Here is a 22,747-nt window from a genome sequence, read left to right as displayed (position 1 = left end):
TATGTAAATTTAAATTTAAATGTGTAGCTTCGTAAGTGCGCATAATAATCTGTACTCTTCAACTGCAGAGAGACTAAATACTGATTATATATTTCATTTTTTGTTCTGTTTCAGGTAGATACTTGAGCTTCGACAATTTTTTAATCAAGATTAAAATTTTTTATGTTGAAAATTACTGAGGTACAAGATTGTATTGTCCTCGTGATAATCAATGTGAGAATGAATAAACTGTATTTTGCATATAAAACCTTTGTATCGAATTATATTAAATTGGATGTATTGTATATTGAGTACAGAATATATGCAATGAATGTGGGTTAATTGTGCTTTGACTTGTCACCCTCATTGGTCTCCTATTACCATCTATTACCTGCTGTTTCATCAATAGTTCATGCGTTCAAACTCTCCTCAGAGTAGAGTTGCGGCCTTGTAGAATACTGGTCCACTAGTCTTGATAGAAAGCGAAAATCGGATATTCTATGGTAGAAATGGTCGTAGAATTGGTAGTATTGGTCAGATAAGAAACTTGAATGCATGTATAGGAAGTACTTTTATTTAATTAAGGTTTATAGAATTATATGACAACTAACAAAATGCTTTTGTATGATACTGAAATACATAGAGCTGTAAGCTGGTTATGAATTTTTATATTTGATGTGAATGGTAATTTGGGTGTAGCCAAGAACATTCGTGGCACTAAGGGCCAAGAGGAGCATGACAGGTACCCCCCTCCCCCACTCCTCGGTTACAGAGCACTGAATGCAGTTTCTTTACTACTCCTGAACATCTATAATACAGTCATTGGTGTACTCTATGACTGTACGGGTTCGAAATGGACGTTTCTGGTAATATAAGGTTTGAATGTTTCGAAAAGAATGGGAAAATGTATATTTCATGATATTTAAAGATGATAAAATTCATTGTGTACTCTAAAAACGGTTAAAAAATACAAAACAATGCATGAAGGCACTAAAAAACTCATGCAGAATTATTGGCTTTGAAAGATATGTATATTTTATAGACTTATTTCTCACGCAATCTCTGTTTACTGTGTTATGTTATGCTTAAATCTAATTCGAATATAGATCGCAGGCTTATGTTATATTTCAGATGACGACAGGAAAACAAAATATGTGGATGTAGTGAAAGATTTTAATATGAAATTGGAAGAAAAATCAAATTTCAATCCTGCATTAGAAGCAAGCTATATCATTTCATATGAGATAATACATTCTTCCAAATGTTTTTCTGATAGTGAATTTGTTAAAAAATCCTTAATTAAGGCATCAGATATTTTTTCCACTGTTAGGTTAGCTCTTTAGTGTATGGCTGCACTGTTAACATATTCCACCACTGCGAGATCGAATCCATGAGAGCGTCTCAGTAAGAGACACACCAGGGCTCGTGAGGGGGGTAGGGGATCTTCATTCGCCTTCTATGCTTCCCCACTTGTGCCCATGGCTGGTATGTGCAAAATATCAAATAGGCATTCAGTTAAAATTCTAGATGTGTTGAAAGAATTAGTGTTATTTCTCATAAACAATCACAGACATTTTCTATATTGGTTTTTCCCTTATTAGGAACAGGTTTTTCTGGAATACGATGTTTCTGGAACTTATAAAGTTCAGAAGTTACCAGAGTTTGTATAGGGAAATGCACGTTATAGCTTAAATAATATGAATGAATTTTGAATTTGTTTAATTAGAAATGAAATATCAGCATTAAAGATTTAAATTTTTAGAAATTATTCTTTGGATTGTGGCAGTAGTATTCATTTACGTAATTTTCATTGTTAGAGTGAGTTTTTTTTTATTTCCATTCTCAGCTATATAATTTAATTTCATCATCATCATCATCATCATCCTCATTCAAACAAGTATAAGGCCATGGCCTTTTATGGTCTCAGTGAGTCATTCTTGGTGCATCTTATCTTTTTTTTTCTTGGACGGCCCAAAGATTTCTTTCCTTGGGGGAGATGGTATTGAAGTATAGCAATTAACTTTATTATAGTCTTGAATTTATAGTCCAATTGATTTACTTACATTTTTTAAATACCCTAACTTAATTGTTCAGTTGCCACTGCATTATGGTAAATCAATACACAATATTTGCATTTTGTTTCCTTCTTGTTGATGGTTTTTGTATCGTACAGTTCCCACACTTCAGAGCTAGGACGCATTCTGAACTGTACTTGAACATTGAGATGCTCCTGTCTGCAGAAATCCTTTATGTACACTCATATAGCTTCTAGATCTTTACAAGTGAAAGTATTAAATAGTCTCTTTCATGCTCAGGACTTGAATGGAATCCGGGATCTCATGATTTGTAGCCACGAAGCTGTATGTTACAGAATCTGCTATTATATCCTCCATTTTAATAGCATTGATAGATAATATAGCCTGTTGTTTTTGCAACTAGCAGAGCTTGATGTATCTAAGTTTGCATTGTATTCTATGAGTGCTATTAGGAAAGCTACCATATTCTACACTTTCATATGCTATGGCAGTCTACCGCAGCTTTACAACTCTAGCTAAGAGTAATTGAATTTAAGAGTGACAAAATTTTTAGTTAGTCTTTCTTAGGAAGGAAGGTAAAGTATGTGGTCTTACATCGTACCTGTACAGTAGGCCTATATAAAAGAGTAATCACTGAATGAAAGGATTTGAGACAAAATTACCTTTCATTTCCTACGTCATGAGAGATGTCTCTCAAGTTTCTGCGATCTGCAGTAGTTTGTTTCGTTGCAAAAACTTAAAGAACATTTCAAGGCAGTAAATCTCCTATGGCATAATCATGAGTACTTCAATTAAAGTAGTTCTTGGTGGTCTAGTGGTTCATGGGGCTCAAACCCTGCAATCTAATCTATGAGCCATTCAGTTAATTTTAACGTTACTTGGTGCAATAAGATCAACTTCCACGTGCTTATTTGTTTTTCAGGTGGCGTAGGTCTCACATACAATGACTGAAGCAGTTTCAAAGAATCACTCTAGGACAGGTATATTATTATGACCACAAAACTGTATAGATACATAGAAAAACCACTAAGTTTTTTTGACATGTTATAGGTGCTCTATATGTGCCCCTCTAGTGATTCTGCACACATCAAATCTGTAATAAATTTCGTCCTACACTCGATGTAGCGTGTTTGTCAATTTCAGCAAAGGTGTTAATGATGTGATCCTGGAATTCAGGCAGCTCAGCCGGAAATGGTGGGACAAACACTGAATCCTTCACATACTCCCACACAAAAAAAATCACAATGGCACTAACTTGGGAGAGCGTGGAGGCCATTATAGCAGTTAGTGATAATTTCTGATATGATCAATCCATTGGTAATCCATTTTGAATCTTGCGTACACCACTTTTAACTCTTGAATATAATTAATTGATGAACTAGTGGACTTACTCTTGTTAAATATGAAATATTTGTCCGGCTTACAGCTGTTTCAGTGCTTCACACACCATCATCAGAGCCTACTAGATCGCGGCGTCATCTCGGACTTCTTTGCCTGTTAGGAGGGTGTGTTTTATTGTTGGAAGGTGTTGAAGTGTGGAGTCGAGTAGTGTGTGTGTACTGACATTGATCTGTGTGTTGAGGATTTGATCGGGGTGTGTTTTAGTGTGTTTGTATATTTCATATTGTTGTAGTGTGTTGAGTTTTTGGTTCTTGGGTTGTGTGTGTAGGATTTCCATGTCCGTATTTATGTTATTGTATGTATGGTTAGTATTGGTTATGTGATCGGCGTATTTAGATGTATTGTGTCCTCTGGTTATAGCTTTAATGTGTTCTTTGTAGTGTGTTTGGAATGATCTGCCTGTCTGTCCTATGTAGAACTTGTCGCAACTATTACATTTGAGTTTGTATACACCTGTGTGGTCGTATTTATTTGTTTGTGTTTGTTGTGTATTGAGATGTCTTTGTAGTGTGTTTTCTGTTCTGTATGTTATGTTGTATTTCTGTTTTCTGAATGAAAATGCGATCTTATGTGTGCTTTTGTTTTCATATGTTAGTGTGATGTATTTCTTGTGTTCTCGTGTTTGTGTTTGTTAAGTTTTTGTTTTGTCTTCCTTATGATATTGTCTATTATATTTGGATTGTATCCGTTTTCTTGTGCTATGTATTTGATTGTGTTCACTTCTTCATTGTAGTGTTGTTGGTTCATGGGTATGTTGAGTAATCTGTGTACCATTGTCCTGAATGCAGCATGTTTGTGTTGTATGGGGTGGTTAGATGTGTTGTGTATGTGTGTGGCTTTGCAGACTAGTGTTTAAGAAGTCATGAACGCGAATGCGAAACTGACCCATATGCGCTCAACTGTTTCTTCATGCGCAAGACGACCTGTTGATTTCCCTTTGCCAAGGCATAAAGTATACTCTTTCTTCTTTGCCAAGAAATTTCTAGTCACCCTACTAATAAAGGATCTTACTAACTTCAAAATCACTGATTAGAAACTCTTATTGAATGCTTTGGAACTATGGTGTGAACTGAAGTTGACTATGTCGTTCCAATTACTCCATCCTTTTAAAAATTATGGACTATCAAATTGCAATATGATCATCAACAATCGAGAAATGTATTTTTTTTTCTCGAAAGGACAGAATCAGTACTTATAGATATTTACCGTTACCTCTTATACTTGCACCCCCAAGCTGTACACACTAGAAAGTAAAGTATTAAAGTACATAGGCAAGTGAATATAATAAAATGCAGCCACACAGATGTTTGAGTATATTTTAATGCCGTTCAACTATTAATTAAATTAAGGAATGTTAGTTTGAATTGTGACATCATGGGAAGTGACACTGTGCGGGTTCCTCCTTCGAAAAAAAAAAAAACTGATTAGCAAACCACGTTACAAGCTTACTAGACTACCGTACTGACTGGGGAAAAATACGGGCTCTCTCCTGAGAATCTTGGAAAGCGGGACAGGTTTAAAACGTTTATCCATAGAGTCTAATAGAATAGAATAAATTGAAGCGCGTTTCATTAATGTGATAATTTCTTTATATGGAAAGCAAAGTGGTGTGAATTAAAAGGAATAATATGGTTACCGGTAACGAAAAATTATCACATTATCCTACAGGTGTTGTCACATATCGCATCAGGGTTTAAAATATCGCATAAAGCGATAATTTATCGCATGGTTAGCAACTGCGTTAGACCCCTGATTACGTTATATTGTGATCAGGGGTTAGACTCACTTTGTGTAATCGAACTGGGATATCTGTATCAAACACATGCAAGAAGTGTAAACAGTGTTTACGTGAGTGTTACAGCGTTGCCAACCATGCAATAAATGATTAGGTTATGTAATAATTTTAATCCTGATGCGATAATTTTTCTTTAATCGTATCATTCCTCAATATTCATTCCACTTTGGGATACATTTCAGAACACGGATTCCTTCCTTTCCCTCTCACTTCAAAATTCCAAATTTGTTCACACAAAATAAATTATTGGCACTGTAAAGTGCCTTTTCGTAAGCATGATGTTGCGCATTCGACAAACACAGACAAATCTCTTCTTTTTAGTATTTTAAGATATAATTGTCAGTGAGGAATCCGTATACTGACATTTCCCCCCCCCACTTTGTTTTCCGTAGGAAGATATTACACATTAATGAAACACATTTGAGTTTATTCTATTGTTTTGGTACTCCCTGGATCAGTGTTCTAAATCTGTCCCGCTTTTCGGCAAGATTCTCAGAGGAGAGCCCGGATTCATCCCCAGTCATTAGTAAGCTTGCATCATGTTCGTATTTGCCGTTGTTGCTTCTGTGCGAGAAGTCATTGGAAGTTTATTTATATTTAGTATTATGTAAAGATTTGTTAGTATGATATTGTTATTAATATTGTAAGTTTGCGATAATTCTTTTGGAAATTTTTATAATTTTGTGTTTGAAGGTTGGCAACGCTGTAGTGTTGGCAGCAGTTAGCAGGTGACAAATTTCAAAGATGGCTCCTCAAAGAAAGTCGTCCAAGTCTAGCGGTAAACCAAATGTGATTCGAATATTTAGGGCATACTATGATAAGTACTGTACGACGCAGAATATATATTCGTTACTGGTTGATCCCAACAGAATTACTTTTGTGGCGTGTCTTCTGTTACTGGCAGAAATTATAGTGAATATATCTGTGATCCAACGTGTTAAATACACAGAAATTGATTGGGTGGCGTATATGCAAGAAGTGGAGGGCGTTTTGAATGGAACTTTTGACTATACTCATCTGAAAGGTGATACTGGTCCACTTGTATACCCAGCGGGGTTTGTGTATATTTTTACAGCCCTGTATTATCTTACGAATCATGGGCAAAACATACGTTTTGCACAGTATATATTTGCTTTTCTCTACATTGTCCTTCTCTGCTTGGTATTTAGAATTTATAAGAAGAGCAAGAAAGTGCCGCCTTATGTTCTGGTTTTAACATGTTGTTCGTCATATCGGATTCATTCAATTTTTGTTTTACGATTATTCAATGATCCGGTGGCAATGATATTGTTTTATATTTCTGTAAATCTCTTTCTTGATCATAAATGGAGTTTGGGAAGTTTATTTTTTAGTTTGGCAGTGTCGGTAAAAATGAATATTCTTCTCTTTGCTCCAGCAATTCTTCTGGCTTATCTTACATGCCTGGGACTGAAAGGTACATTGATACAATTGACAATATGTGCATTTGTTCAAGTTTTACTTGGATTGCCTTTCCTTCTTACAAATCCTATAGCATATATTCGGGGAGCATTCAATCTTGGTCGCGTGTTTTTATATGAATGGACGGTGAATTGGAGATTTTTGCCAGAGGATATTTTTACCAATTCATACTTTCACTTGAGTCTTCTTGCCTTACATATATCTTTACTTGTATACTTTTACAAGCCAGCATACATCTACCTAAGAAGCTATGCAACACTTACAAGTATTGGCGCGAAAGCGAAGAAACAGGCAACAGTTCACAAAGAAAAACTGGATATGGACACTGTATCACAGTTATTTCTTCATCCTCTTTTCACTGCCAACCTCATAGGCATAGCCTGTAGTAGGTCCCTACATTATCAATTCTATATTTGGTACTTTCACACACTTCCATATCTTCTCTGGTCAACTCGTTTCAAAAATATTGCAAGACTGTGCATTCTTGGCATAATCGAATTGTGTTGGAACATTTTTCCGTCAACATATCTGAGCAGCATTGCCTTACATTTATGTCATATCATTATATTATTAGGAATTGCTAGAAGTTCGCCAAATCTGAAGGACAAATAATAAATATGTAAGTATAAGTAAGTACTTAATTATATGTCACTCTTAACCATAATGATAGGCCTAGTATATTGTCTGTTATTTCGCGACAAAAAGTGTAAAGTTGTAGGCCTAAGTCTACTTTTGAAGAGGTAAGGTTTTGATTACTAGTCATATAGGGCTATAATCAATTTAGTTTGCAGCTAGTCTTCAGTATTAGTCGGTAGTTACATGTGTATTTCTTCTCTTAAGAATGTACGAGGGGGGACCCAAAAATAACCGGAATGCTTTTTTTTTTTTTTTTTTTTTTGCATTTTTATTGAACTCTACATTCACAGCACTTTAACCCCCTTCAAAAGTATTGTCCATGTGCATTAATGCACTTGTCCCAACGCTTTTTCCACTGATGAAAACAGTGCTGGAACCCTTGAGGCAGGATACTGTTCAAAGCCGTTAGTGTGTTTTCTTTGACGTCATCCACATCACTGAATCACTTTCTTTTCAGACCTTTCTTCATCCGTGGAAACAAAAAAAAATGTCCGATGGGGCCAGATCGCGTGAGTAGGGTGGATGAGGCACAAGCACCATGTTGTTGCTGTTTGTCAAAAACTGTCAGACCGTCAGAGCTGTGTTGCCTGGAGCATTATCATGGTGAAGCAACCAGTTCCCATTTCTCCACATTTCGGGCCATTTTTGTCGCTCACTCTCTCGTAATCTTCGTAACACATCCAAGAAATGTTGGTTCACTGTTTGTCCTGGTGGAACAAACTCTTTGTGGACAATGCCATTCACATAAAAAAAACAAATCAACATTGTTTTCACATTGGATCGCACTTAACGTGCTTTCTTGGGTCGTGGTGAATTTGGTGTTTTCCATTGGCCCGATGCTTGCTTTGATTCTGGATCATACCCATAGCACCAAGACTCATCCCCAGTCACAATTCTTTTAAGAAAATTTGGATCGTTCTGCACTTCACTCTTCAAGTCACAGCAAACTCTCACGCAGTTTTCTCTTTGGTCATCTGTGAGCAAGTGAGGAACAAATTTTGCAGACACCCGTTTCATGTGCGAATCTTCGGTTAAAATTCACTGGACCGTGCTCCATGACAGGTTCGTTTGCTCAGAAACTTCGTCAATGATCTTTCGATGATCTTCATCAATTGCACGTTTGATTTTGGCAATGTTTTCGTCATTTCTTCCTGTCGAAGGACGCCCGGGGCATGGCATGTTTTCAGTTGACATGTTGCCAGATTTGAAACGGGAAAACCACTCGTAGACCTGCGATTTCCCCAAAGCATCATCATTAAAGGCTTGCCGAAGCATCCCAATGGTCTTGGCTGCAGTTTTCCCTTAGAGAAAACAAAATTTCACACACACTCTTTGTTCCTTGTGGTCGGCCATCTCACTAATCGCCAAACGGTTGAAACAGGAACACAAACAACACAGCACCACAAACAAACCACTGAACTCAGACTGACATCAGCTCACTAACCATCGCGGGAGACCCCAAACTAACACTACCTGACAGCACAACTCGTAACTACAAAGCATGCGCGCGCAACAGTTCGGTTTCGGTTACTTTTGGGCCCACCCTCATATTATGTATTGTAATGTTAAGTTGTTATTATTGTCGTTATTTCTTTGGCCGATGATTGAAACATTATCTCATGGTAGCCCTGGATTCGCATAGAAAACATTGCAATGTTAATATTAATTGCATTTTATTGTTTGTAATCATATAAGTTAAACTAACCTAACCTAACATAACATTACCATGTTAGCTTAGTTTTGCTTGGGTTAGTTAGGGTTACGTCAGCATAGTATAGGTTGTGATAGGTTATGTTAAGTTATAGTAGAAATTCTATGTTTCCGGAATTTTTTTCTATTACCTTTCGAAAATGTAACATAAAATCGTCGTTTGTGAAAAAAAAAAAAAAAATGTTGAAAAATCGTGGAGTGATCGTCCTCCATATTTACCGAAGTTTCCAAATAAAAATACTTTTTTTTTATTCGAATTGCTGACTTTATTCAGTGTTAGATATATTTACACTTTTATAAAATGTGCATCAGAGTTTATAATATGTGAAGAAAGTTACATACGTAATTTTCTGTAAAATGCTTTTCATAAATTTGCTTTATTGCACTTTTACAGATCATCAGAAAATCCAGTTCAATTCAGAATTCATCAGCTACATATGTCGATACTAATAACAAAAATATGGAATGGATTTGTAATGATGAAGATCTGTTTTGCTCTGAGAGTAAGGAGAGTCATTGGATCTTACAGTGAATGAGAAGATTTCCGTTTTTGTGATGTATAATGTCTGTGTGAAGAATTAAGAATTGCCACTGTTTCCAACTTTAGTTTACATCACATTCTAAGTGGTTTAAGAAAAAATAATTTAATAGGCCAAATAAAATTGTTACAGTACCGCTTTATAATGATGGATATTACTTGAAAACATTTTCTCAGCATAAACTGTTCACAAAAAAGTTTTCTTGAAGTTACTAAGAAGTAAAGTATTCTTTTTTTTTTCTGATTAACTACTAAAGTTCTGTGAATTGATGTTGCTGCTCAGCATCCACTGTAAATGGGAGGATATCCATGATTCATGAAGTGTTAAGGATGTAGAGAATAACTTTAATAACTTGAAAGAATGCTGTGATCTTGAATACATCTGGGAGACTGGCGAAAATCTAAATAAATAAACAGTATAGCCAGTTATTGGAGCTGGAAGTTGAATAATGTCTTGTGTGGAACCTGAATGAACTTTCTTAGGAATTATAAGCTCTAAGTTATGCGTTAAATTGTTTAATCACTGTTGAAGAATTCATTTTGAAGAAAATGAAACCACATATAAATTTATAACACACTTCAAATTTTATGGTTACATATACACATACATGGGTAAAATCCAAGAATAAGTCGCTGCTTTTCCAGATCAGTAGGAGATTGATGACGATATATGACGTCATGCATGATGGCAATAATTCGAAATATTAATTTAATCGGAGCTGCTGTCTCTGACACCCCGCTTTTCTTTCTCCCACCCTACATCAGTCCACTCCACTGCACTGCACTCCCTCACATATTTTCCTCTTTCTTTCTTTCTTTCTTTCTTTCTTTCTTTCTTTCTTTCTCCCGCTACCTACTTTATTCTACTAACTGCTATATTAAAATGGAATACATAACTTACCTTTGAATATATCAGGATTCGATCCTGGGACCTTTCGTTTTGTGAACCACCATCATAGTCATTATGCTACGAATTCTTTTATGAACAAACCCTTAAAAATTTTACTTATACACAATTAACATCAAATACTTCCAAAGATATTAAATATATGACTTTATTATCATACAATCGAACTGAATTCATTAGTTTGCTATTAACGTTATTATGGTTAATATGACAAATAGATCACGAATTAATTAACTTAAATTGCACAAGAAACTAATATGATAAATATCTGAATGATGGCATTACTACACTTATCCACTATCAATTGTCTTACTCTACATACCTACGTCTTTAAATCGATTCACTACACCACTCCCTTTTATATTCCATCAGTCTTATTGAGGTAAGTGAAATTGCCACGTTTTGAATAAAACAATTTTTCGTACTTGCAATGTAATGTGTGGATATATGTGACGTCATATAGGCATATTACGTCATCCAATTTCTCGATCGGGAAAATAACTCTTCCTTGTATTCCACCCATACATGGTACCTTGGAATGGGGTGACATTGATCGATTTTATTTGTTAAAGTTAAATTGAGCAAGAACTGTACAGTTAATTTCAGATATAAAATTAACATTGTAAAGAGCATACTTCAAAATATATTGAAAAAATTAGCTTTCAAAGATAACGAGTTCTATGTAAGATAAAATAAAAATTAGACAATCAAACTTATATTATGAGTGGGGCGGCTTTGATACCCATGTTGTAAATGCAGTAGGATACATGTATAGTGGCAAGGAAGATCAATCTCGCCACATTTTAAATTTTACAAAGAAATTTGTATTTATTTTTAATGTTTTGGGCTGTGGGGTGAGTTTGATCTTCTATATATTCTAGTTTATACTATGAAATAACTACAAAAATTGAAATAATGTTACATATATTTTGACGAAACATGGAGTACAAAGCATTAATTACTACCTAGTTATTTATAGTGACAAATATCAAAGAAAGATATTTTAATTTGTGACACTACATACTTAAAAACTAATTTTTTGAACAGAAAAGTATCATTTTGAACCACTTAGGTTTGTTGAATATAATCAAGTGAATTTACATCTTGAGTACATCTAGTTTATGTGGAAATATAAACAGAATAGACTCTTTGTCATTTGTGGTAGGTTTCGATAAAATAGCTATTATATGGGAAAAGTAGATATGTCTTGAAATGTTACGGCATCCATTCACCCATGGGGAGTACCAGTGGTCTGCATTGGATGTTATAGTTCGAGCGTCAGGTAATTCATAGCATAATCCGATAGGTAGCATATATGCATGATGGGTAAAAGCCTCGCAAGTGACAAATCCTTGAACGGTATAAGCCTAGTGTTAGGCATTCATTCTTGTTACTGACAAGTAGTACACTATAAAAAATGGAGCGCGAGCTAAAAGATGTGATGAAGTTGAAACTACTCAACAAGGAATACAAGTTAAGTGCAAAAGTTGGTATGAAGAGTGATGTATGGGACAAATTCTTACATGTGACTTCACAGGATGATAAAAAGGTGGGTTACGTTTCTTGTAAACATTGTTCAACTTTGCTGTCATTCTCTTCTGCTACAACTCATCTGAAGACACGTGTGTAAATTTCGTCCAGAAAGAAGAAGCTCTGATTATGTGCCAATTGATATAAAACAGTGTGTTACACAGAAGTGTGTCGAAATGTGCACAAGTGATCTTCGCCCATTTAATATTTTTTCGGGTACAGGATTTCAAAACTATTCTCAAAAACTTATTAATATAGATGTAAATGTTAATGATGTTCTTCCTCATCCTACAACTATCTCCAGGAACATTCATGCACAAGCAGATGAAATTAGAGAAAAGGTGATGCCAAAAATCATTTATGCTGCTGAAAATTGCAGTTGTGCTTGTACTGTAGACTTATGGACTTATCCATACAAAAATAGAAGTTTCCTCACCATCACTGCCCATTTTATTGACTATGAATTGTCACCGAAGAATTGCGTTTTAGCTACAACACAGTTTCCAGACAAAAGTAAGATGGGAGAAAAGATCAGAGAGGAGATTGATGAAAAGATGACAGAGTTGGGAATTTTCCAGAACACAGGGAGAAGATATCCTTCATGACAGATCAAGGACCAAACATTAGAAAAGCTCTGGAGAATTATTTTTATTTTTCATGCATTGCACACTGTTTGAATACTGTACTAAGACACCTATTCGATGACATATTTCTGAAAAATGAGTTACCTACGTGTCAACGTACAATTGATGCTGCAAAACATGTAATTCGTTACATGAAGAAGACTGGTGCAGTGGAGTGTGTACAAAATACACTGAAACAGGAGGTGGTTACTAGGTGGAGTAGTCTATATACAATTCATTGTTTGTGGAGTATGATAAAGTAGTCAAAGTGCTGACACAGAAGAATACATCAGAAAAACTACAAGGCTACTAAAACAACTTGGCACTGCATGTTAGAGACTTCTTACAACCCTTCACAGAAGCTACCAACTCACTTCAAGGAGATACCTATCCCACTATACAACTTGTATTTCTTTGGGTCCATAAACTCAAGAAACACTGTGCGATAACTGGTGAGGAAATTGAAGAGATTACAAAACTCAAAGAACGTGCACTTCGTTTATTGGAGGATAAAGTTAAAATTCAAGATATCCACAAGATCGGTACTTTCCTTTGGTCATCGTTCAGAAAGCTCAAACAGCTCAGAGCACTAGAGAGAAAGGAAATGCTGTGTACTGTGAGACGAATGTGTTCTGAAGTTGAAAACTTCGTTGGCGCTCTGTCCGATATACACCAACAACCCTTACCCACTAAGAAACTGAAGTGACTGCTGAATGGCAAGAAGATGGTGACGAGCCTACGGGAAATGAAATAGATTTGTACATCGCAAGGGAACATGTTTATGATGATGAACCTCTTTGCTGGTGGAAGAAAAACAGTAATGTTTATCCTAAACTTGCAGAAGTAGCCAGAATATTCTATATTCCTGCCACAATTGCAGCAAGTGAAAGGAATTTCAGTGCAGCAGGTAATTTAATATCAGAAAAAAGAAACATGCTCGATGCAGATAGGGTTAATGATATTCTGTTCATTCATAGCGTCGGGAAGAAATTTAACGTTTAAGTGTACAGTATGAACTGGGTACTAACATCATAGATGTTTATGACTTCAAAACTTTGCAGTGTTTAACTAACGTCACTATAGTACAACTACAGACTGCTTTAAAATGTAATATAAATGTTTTAGGTAAATGTTCCCCCCCCGCCACACAGGAATGATTTTGTTTTTGCTATATCTGATAGATGTTATTGGATGAGAATGTAATTATTATAAACAGAGAACACAATCACGGTAATGCAACAACCGTACCAAGTTTCCTAGTAATAATAATAATAATAATAATAATAATAATAATCATAATAACTAGTGTTTCAATCTTTGCGTCTGTAGCAGTTGTATAGCATGATTATTCGTTTTATTGTACTGTATTTTCTGTGACATCTCTGAACTAATATTGTTATTAATCTAGTGCTATATCAATAATAATTTGTAAAACGTTTCTACATTCTCGCAGTATATAGGTGGAACACTATGTATGGACATATATTTGTGATAAATCAAATATTGAATAATTATTAATTAACAATAATAATTGTATATCTAAGTTTTTTCATACTCTTTCATTTAGAACTCCATGTTACTGTTCTTTTGGTACGTTCCATTAGACTTTTGTCATAAACGCAGAAAATAAAGCCTTATTTTTACAATGTAAGACATCTGTGTATCTTATCTGTCGCCTTCCATACAAGATAAGACATGTCGATGAGATGACCTTATACTGTTCTTGTGTTTCCTACGAGTGTATCACGTCAGACATTATCTCATTCGAGGCAGCAATACTCGACCGAGTTCAAGCGAGGGATTTAACTCCAATGCAGCACTCTGGGAAGTATGGTTACAGCAAAAGACGTTACTGCAATAAGGCTTTTCAGCACTGTGCACCCTGTGAGCCATTTTCTTTCCATGTATTTTGTTTCTGTCGGGACTTGTATACAATATATACTGAAAGAAGTGTACTACAAACCATTGTTGTTGTAGCACTTTTGAGTGTGGTTTGAAATTTTCTCTGGATATTTAGTTCTCTAGCGATGAATTCCTTTGAACTTCCCTGGATGTTTTGAAACATTTTTAACTGAAGACGTTTTCTGCTGGGACAGCTCTGAGTGTCATTTCCAAATTCTGAAAATATTCTTCTATAGTTTTCATGGAATAAGTTTAAGGGAAACCCCCAATCTTCGCATTTTGTGGCAGTATTTATTATTGTCACTTCAGCAGGAGAGAAAATGCATTGACCTCCAGTTTTCCTACTATGTTTTCCCTGAAACTTGTTATTTATTGTACCCTATGATATTTTATAATACCACGATGCTGCCTTCATGGACATCATGCCGTCTTCTACCTTCTCAATGGCTTCATTCAATTGATGATCGGTATAAATTTTGTATGGTCTACCTCCAACTTTATTGATGTAACATCTGAAAAAAAAAAATTATTGAAATAAAGTAATGGACTTTGATCTATATCAATGTCGCCTAATTGTAGCAATCAACCTGACCCCACGAAACACTTCAAATTATTCTGACTAAATTCGACATGCTAAAATTTCATCTTTTGGCCAATAACTATAGAAGAAACGGCATTTCATCCATTATAAAAGATCATGTATTTTATTTAATATTTACATTTAGGCATTCAAAGTTTTCAGCAGTTATTTTTCATCCACAGCTCTGGGATTAATTTCAGACCAGAATTTAGTACTGAACAAATGCTTCAGGCAGCCATAACAACTCACAGTTGTTTGAATACAATGTTCATGTAACTATTGTTCTGAATAGATCGAATCTATTTCCACTGGCTCCGCTTAATTTAATTAAGTTTGGCGCAAAGAACAGGGTATCAAAGACGCCTCCCAAAATCAATTTCACTCCACTTTATGGTAAGTAATTGTTAATATATTCTAGTAAACTGCTCATACATAGGATATTTCTATTTTCATAAATGTGTAAATTTTGTACAGTTTTCTAAGAAAGGCAGAATTCAGAATTTTAAAAAGTATAGCATTTAGGAATTTATTGCTTTTTTTTTTTTTTTTTTTTTTTTAAAAGAAATGAAGTTGAAACAATTTTTTATGTGTCATAGTAATTTGAGTAATTTTTAAAGAAACACCAATTCATGTAAGACATAGTGATATTTTAGAAACTTGTGCTTGCATTTTAAATTGAGGCACTATTACTGTGTTAAATTTAATGATGATGAGTGAATCATTATTGTGCATTTCAGCTATGAAAAATTTTGTTACACTGTAGGCACATATGGGTAAAGCCACAGTATTTGTGTGTTACATACAGGACATTTTGCAATACGTTTTATTAAACTGAAGTAGGATTTATAGTTTAATAAAATACGGACTTGAATCTAATTCAGCACAATGATTTTCCTTACATGATATCAAAATCAAGAATCCAAAATCTCATTTCAATGCAAGACGAAATATTTAACTCCTGTTAGTTATGGGACAGTAGAAAATCCGCATTCATTAAATGGTTTATTTATACCGTAAACTGGGGTTACTTTGAACACAGAGGATACGTCGAACATTTTTTCAGAAAATTCTATTTAGGTTTCTATATGCTGCACTTTTTATAGATGGAGGTAAATTTGGTATGAGAATAATTTTATGATAATGTACCTCTATCTGTAACAAGTCCAGCATGTAGAAACCTAAATATGATTTTCTGAAAAAAATGTACAAAGTTTCCTTTCTGTTCAGAGTAACCCCAGTTTACTGTACTTCAATTTTTCTTATAATATTTATAGTTAAAAATACTTTTTGGCACTCAATACAACTTAATGAATCTTAAATTTAATTTTATTAGTACAAATCTTTAATTTTAAATTACCTTATGTGCAGCCACTGGGTTTCGTTCCAAAAATCTTTGGATTTATAATCAGACGCCTTACCACTGAGCTATGAAGCGATTTGGTGGACTTGAAAATATTTCACTTAATATTAATTGTTGTTTATAAATACACATCAACAGATGGCGCCATGTTATAAAATCTATGCTACGGAAATTTCTTTCTTTTGTCCTACAAAATTCTCATATTTATTTAATTGGAATTATATAACGAGACTAGTACACTAATTTGTAGTCGAACTATACCAGTCTCAGTTGTGGAGTTTAAAGAGAATGGGAGCGGACCTAGTGGTATACAAATGTTAGTTGAGGAGCCTGGGGTGAGTGGTGTTAGTGGTCAAGTGTCAAATTGCCATTCCACATGTTTTCTTTTTTTTTTAGTAGGTTATTTTACGACACTTTATCAACATCTTAGGTTATTTAGCACCTGAATGAGATGAAGATGATAATGCCATTGAAATGAGTTTGGGGTCCAGAACCGAAAGTTACCCAGTATTTGCTCATATTGGGTTGAGGGAAAACCCCGGAAAAAACCTCAACCAGGTAACTTGCCTCGACCGGGAATCGAACCCGGGCCACCTGGTTTTGCGGCCAGACATGCTAACCATTACTCCACAGGTGTGGACTTCCACATGTTAGTTAAAATATTTAAATTACATTTTGCTAATTACTAGTAATATTAAATACAGAAGAAATGAATAAAACCAATCCCATTCGTCACAGAGGACGAAACAGAAGGTGCGGCCACTTCCATAAACAATTAAGGTGAGAGGATAGTACTTTGTGTTAGCTATATCTCAACCTAATTCGGAATGTAATTTTGTGTTTGTTGTGGGGGTACCGCCCCTCACTGGCGCAATATAAAGAACAACATTATAATCAGTTAAATACACAGAGACACGTAGTACTTCCAGTGGGGTGAAGTTAGTGGAAAAACGACGTATGTAGAAGGTAGGCGCCTCTTACCCAATCACCTTAAAATCTCATAAGTAATGAAACTTACCTTTAAATTATTACTAAATTTATAGTGCATATTTATACGATGTTACAACGTATATCAAAGTTATAATGGGTGCTGACAAACTGATCAGTTCTCAGATTTTTGGGAAGAAATGGAATTTCCCTAATATCTAAGGAAACAGGACTGCAGTCCCATAAGTAACAGATTTTTAAATGAAACTTAATGTTTGTTACATCCCATTTTTTTTTTCTTGTACAGAGAAGGAACCGAAGAACAACTCTTTGGTCGGCAGGAAATGGCACATGTCAAAAAAAATGAATTTTTCAGGAGAGAATTTTTTTTTAATTTTCTCTTAACTGAATATAAGTACAATAATAAAATTCATGTATTTTTGTTAAAGTAAGACCCTTTTCAGTTTAAAATGCAAGAAATTTTATTTTTAAAAAAATTAGAAAAAATGCTTGATTTATGTGATTAGGTACAACAGAAAAATCGAATTTTTTTACTTATGTGCGTTATCCCGCTGACCAAAGAATTTCATTGGGTTATTTTACGATGCTTTATTGACTGCTTTCGTTATCTAATATCTGAGTGAAATGCCTGTGATAATGCCAGCAAAATGAGTCCAGTGTCAAAAGTTACCTAATATTTGCTCTTAAAGGTTTGAGAAATAAACCTCAACCAGGTAACTCGCCCCAACCTGGATTTGAACCTGGACACTCTCGTTTCACTATCCACAGCAGTGGAACATCTGAGAACTGGCTGGTATTTGGCAGCAAAATAGAAATTCGATGTACCATCCCCAACAGAGACAGTTAAAGTGGCTATAAATAAACCTAAAATAAAAAAGTTAAAGAATTGTAGAAATAGTTGACTGAAAGAGAGAAAACCTGAGAAAAACTTTATATTAAAGTGCCTTATTTTTTCTTTATAATACCAATTCCGCTGGTCTTTTTATATTTTGAGATGACATTACTTTTAATAAAACTGTACTTGAACTAATATGAGGTTCTAGTCAAGACAAACCAAAAAATACACACTTCTCATTTCCTTTGCAGGATATTTGCTGAGGGGGGGGGGGGTAGAATACATGACTACTTTTCTCTTTGTATGGTTATTTCCCTTTACACATTTATTTATCTTTAAAGATTATGGTTACATTTTCTCTTTTATTTAAAACTAACTACGAGTAATTATCTTTTTATTGAATTGTGTGTTCAATTTACTTTGTCCTTTTAGATATACTTAACTATTCCAAAGTGTAACATACCCCATCTCTAGATACAATCTTGCTTTGTATCTTGGGACATTTTGTAGACATGAAAGAAATTGAAAACAAATTAATCAAGAAATGAACTAAAAAATATATATAGATATATATAGAGACTAGACGGCATTTCAGAAGGTGGTCAGCTGCTACATGCGCTGTAGCATTTCTGGTATGTGACGTCACAAGCTTGTACAGTAGAACCAATCGAAATCAGTCTATAACAAGTACTTCCCAAAATCGTTTGTTCACGTGTGAGTGTTTCAATACATTGAATAAGTAAAACTTACGTTTACTGTGTGTGTGTAAGATAAATAAATGAAAGAAGAGACTGTAAAAAAACAAGTATTGCACAGGCAGGTGCGGAAAATATTGTTTAAGGTGTATAATTATTTTAAAAATATTGACGAGCAGAACGCTGCTGGCCATCATGATGCTGGCTGCAACGTTGCCAATGCGCAAGAAACAACTGCAGAAACATGTGATGTGGGATTGAGAACAGTGCAAAGAATATTGTTAGTGAAGGAAAGAGGGTTTGTTTGGTGTCATGCTTACTGTAGTCGATGGCTAAGGTCATTATTGTCTTTTGCTAATTTAAATTCTCTCCTGTGCTATTTGTATTGCACGTGCGTGTGAAGTACGATGTGGCAATGTTGTATGTTGCCTTGCTCTCTCTATCTGTCTCTCTCGACGCAAACGCTAGCAGACTACTGCCTTCCGAATTGCCGTCGACTTTAGTCAATGGTTAAATAATCCATAAGAATACAGGAAAGGTTTTCAGATTTTTAGCAAAAAGTGGAAACTAAAAATGTCCATTTGGGTACAACTTCTCTTACTCTTATGTATGTGTATTTTATTGAAAACTCTTCTTTAAAATAGTACCATGTATTACCACATCAAATGATATTTATATCTGTAATGTCATTTGATATACGTAGATTTTTATAATATGTAATTTTAATTGACTTTAATTGTTGGACATTTCTTAGAGACTTTCTCAAATAAAATTTGCCTTCTCTGAGACATTTTTTCTGAGTGTTCAGCTTTTGGATTGTTTATGTGAATGTGTGTGTGATGATTTTTATACTATGATATCTAGTCCAATCATGTGTAACATTTTGTGGGTATGTGGGTGATTATGTATGTTTCGAACCAATTCACAGTAATAAATGTGTTTTTATTTCCACAGTTTAAGTCCGTCTTGTTAAAGAAGTAATTATTATGTTTACATTTAGAAACTGCACAGTGTCCTTCACCGAATTTGCATAATAATGCAACTAATGGTGCCTGCCATGTGCATTTGCTGTTCAATCTGAAGGACAGTGATTATTGATTATGAAACTGAAGAAGAAGAGAGTCATTTTCAAGAAGCTCAACTATTTAATATAAGTTTATAAATGGGTGGTTCATTAAAAGACTTTACTGCTTGTTAAATTAATAATAAGGAATGTTTGGACCATCACTCTTCCATAATATGAGTACCAATACCTAGAGGCAAATGCTTCAAGTGCAGTACCTACTTATGAAAGTTGAGGTAACTTTGTACTATTTGCATAATCACAAGTCTTTACAGATGTATCCATATGGTTAGTCCTGTAGTAGGATAACTGCCAGACATATGGACAGTAATACGAGAAACAAATTGAGGATCTGGCAATTTACATTAATTTGTGTGAAATTTCTGTATGTTTATTCGACCTGGAAAATATATTTACCAATTTTTGTTATAATAAGATAACTTTGACTATACATTAAGCCTACTGTAGTACTCACAGACACTTCAGTACATTAAAAGACATCATACTGACCAGCAAAAATTTCCATTCAATGGCCGAAATGTTTCATTGCTATTACAGTAAATTGCTAAAACTTACATAGAAAATATTCCACAAAAATAGCGTACTATGTGGGACTAGAGTGCAATAAACAAGGTATTTTATAAAGGTGTTATATATGAAATGTACAGGCATATAATAACCGCTATTTTTGCAAGAATATGTTTTGACAGCATGGACATAATGCTGTTTAGGGTCATATCAATTCATTTGTACAGAAAATTACTATTTCAAATTAAGTTTATCATTCAATTTATTTTATCACACTGCGGCTTTGTGTTATTCGACAACTTTATTAACCTCAATAAAAGTAAAACTATTACAAAAACTGATATAAACTCGGCGATTATGATTATTTACGTCTGACTCAACTAATTTTTCTATATTTTGTGGCTTTTAATTTCATTTCATGAAATCTGATAATATATTATCATTATTATTATTATTATTATTATTATTATTATTATTATCATCATCATCATCATTATTAAGAAGCCTTCTGCATCTCCCTATGAAACAAATCTCAGGTAAAGGATCATGCTCCACAGTTTTAAAACTACTGCCACTGTGTGAGAGAGAGAGAGAGAGAGAGAGAGACAGAGAGAGGAGTTGTGACAATGTTGTGCTCACATGTTACTGGCACTCGCAAAACGTCAGGAGGTTTGAGCGTGACTGTAGTCTTCTTCTGTACATTTCCTTTCTTCCCTACCAGAATATTGTATTTAATGGAGGAAAGTCCTCTAAGGATTTTTTAAGGTATGCATTCATTGTTTGTTCAGGCTTAATATGTTTTCTTCTTTATATTTCTTGTTTTGTTGTATGAATTTGCATTTTAGTGATAATTTTATGAATTATTTATAATAGTAAATGTTAAATAGAGTGGAGAGGAGTGAAGAATATTAATAAAAATGTGCCTGACAAATTTAAACATAAAGAAAAACATTGAAGTTGTTGACAAACACCACTTTACTCTTTTGTTTAACACAATAACACAAACATCACAGGAATGGATGTGTTGATTACATTTACACACCTGGATCTCACTCTTACTATTTCCAGTCTATAGTTGGGATGATGTTTTCCCTTTTAATAGCTGTTTTGTAATAAACTTCTATATTTAAATCGTCATGTTGTAAAATTTTTTTATTTTAGTAGGTTATTTTACGACGCTTTTTCAACAGCTTAGGTTATTTAGCGTCTGAATGAGATGAAAGTGATAATGCCGGTGAAATGAGTCTGGGGTCCAACACCGAAATTTACCCAACATTTGCTCATATTGGGTTGAGGGAAAACCCCGGAAAAAACCTCAACCAGGTAACTTGCCCCAACTGGGAATAGAACCCAGGCCTCCTGGTTTTCGCGGCTAGACGCGCTAACCGTTACTCCACAGGTGTGGACATGTTGTAAATGAACGTTTGTAAGTCTCCTTTTAAAATAAGGTGTTCACTTGTTAAATTTCATAGCTATTTTTATAGAAAACTGCGATGTCTCTTTCTACTTTCTCTTTTGTTTTCACTTTTCATTTCTCTGTATTAATTTTCATGTTATTAGAAAGAATAGAATTTGTATGTTAAGTTATAGATATTGTTTCTTTCTCATTGATGAATTTAAACTAGACATTTTACTATATTTGAACTTGAAAGTTAATGTTTCTATCAGCTCTAAAAATCGGGTGTTTAGGGTGTTTATTGTGATGATTTATTTTAATTGTCAGAGTTTAAACTATTTTGATTATAGTCAGTGATAATGTAAAAGGTCGTAACCTTTAGTTTAAAAAAAAAACTTCAGGAGAGCTAGAAACGATTTATGTATGTTATTCCATTTATTTATGAGTAAGCCACACGACTTCACAGTATAACCTCATTGTCATTATTAATAAAAAACAACATTCCGTAAAATGCTAATACAATACCGAGAGGGAAAGCGTTTTATCAAGGTATATATTAAAAGAATGAGGATCACAAATTCTAAAAATTGTTAATTATTTCAAAAATAATTGTTGGAGGTTAAATCCTTTTGATAAACATAGAATAAACAGACATAAACAAATAGTATGGTGTGAAAATCTCAATGTTTCAATTTTTGAGGATTACGACCTTTTACCTTAACTCTGACGAATTATGTAAAATGTTATTGAATTTATATACTATAGCAATATATTGTTATTATTGTAAGTTATAAGCGTTTGTGTGTATGGCATGTTTTTATAATTGAAATAAAAATTTGAACATA

General features: G+C 34.3%; 2 protein-coding genes across 11 annotated transcripts in view; both read left to right on the top strand.

Moving 5' to 3' along the window:
• Window positions 1-321, top strand: part of mei-9 (DNA repair endonuclease XPF mei-9) — an 81,275-nt gene extending 80,954 nt beyond the window's left edge. For 4 of the 5 annotated variants that reach the window (XM_069837494.1, XM_069837496.1, XM_069837497.1 and 1 more), the window contains one exon: window positions 115-321. The gene's annotated coding sequence lies outside the window, so the exon portion shown is untranslated. The remainder of the gene's footprint in view (window positions 1-114) is intronic. The other variant, XM_069837498.1, reaches the window with a different exon arrangement.
• Window positions 322-5,743: 5,422 nt separating this feature from the next.
• On the top strand, window positions 5,744-22,747 carry Alg3 (Alg3, alpha-1,3- mannosyltransferase). Of its 6 annotated transcripts, none has more exons than XR_011334318.1 (3): window positions 5,744-7,270; window positions 9,392-9,500; window positions 18,075-22,747. XR_011334318.1 is itself a non-coding variant. In XM_069837492.1 (2 exons), the coding sequence occupies exon 1, from the start codon at window positions 5,956-5,958 to the stop codon at window positions 7,261-7,263; it is 1,308 nt and encodes a 435-aa protein (XP_069693593.1). In that variant the 5' UTR covers window positions 5,744-5,955; the 3' UTR covers window positions 7,264-7,270; window positions 9,392-22,747. The 6 variants fall into 6 exon arrangements, 2 of the variants coding, with proteins under 2 accessions (XP_069693593.1, XP_069693594.1); XR_011334316.1 differs by having other exon boundaries at window positions 15,260-22,747; XR_011334315.1 differs by having other exon boundaries at window positions 9,392-15,470.

The sequence above is a fragment of the Periplaneta americana genome, chromosome 10 (assembly GCF_040183065.1).
Source record: "Periplaneta americana isolate PAMFEO1 chromosome 10, P.americana_PAMFEO1_priV1, whole genome shotgun sequence".
Taxonomy (NCBI): Eukaryota; Metazoa; Arthropoda; class Insecta; order Blattodea; family Blattidae; genus Periplaneta; species Periplaneta americana.
Note: the sequence above shows the minus strand (reverse complement) of the source record. Positions and strands in the feature narration are given on the sequence as shown.

Coding starts and splice junctions, on each gene's coding strand:
- Alg3 (XM_069837492.1), top strand. CDS start 5,956: ATGGCTCCTCAAAGAAAGTCGTCCAAGTCTAGCGGTAAACCAAATGTG.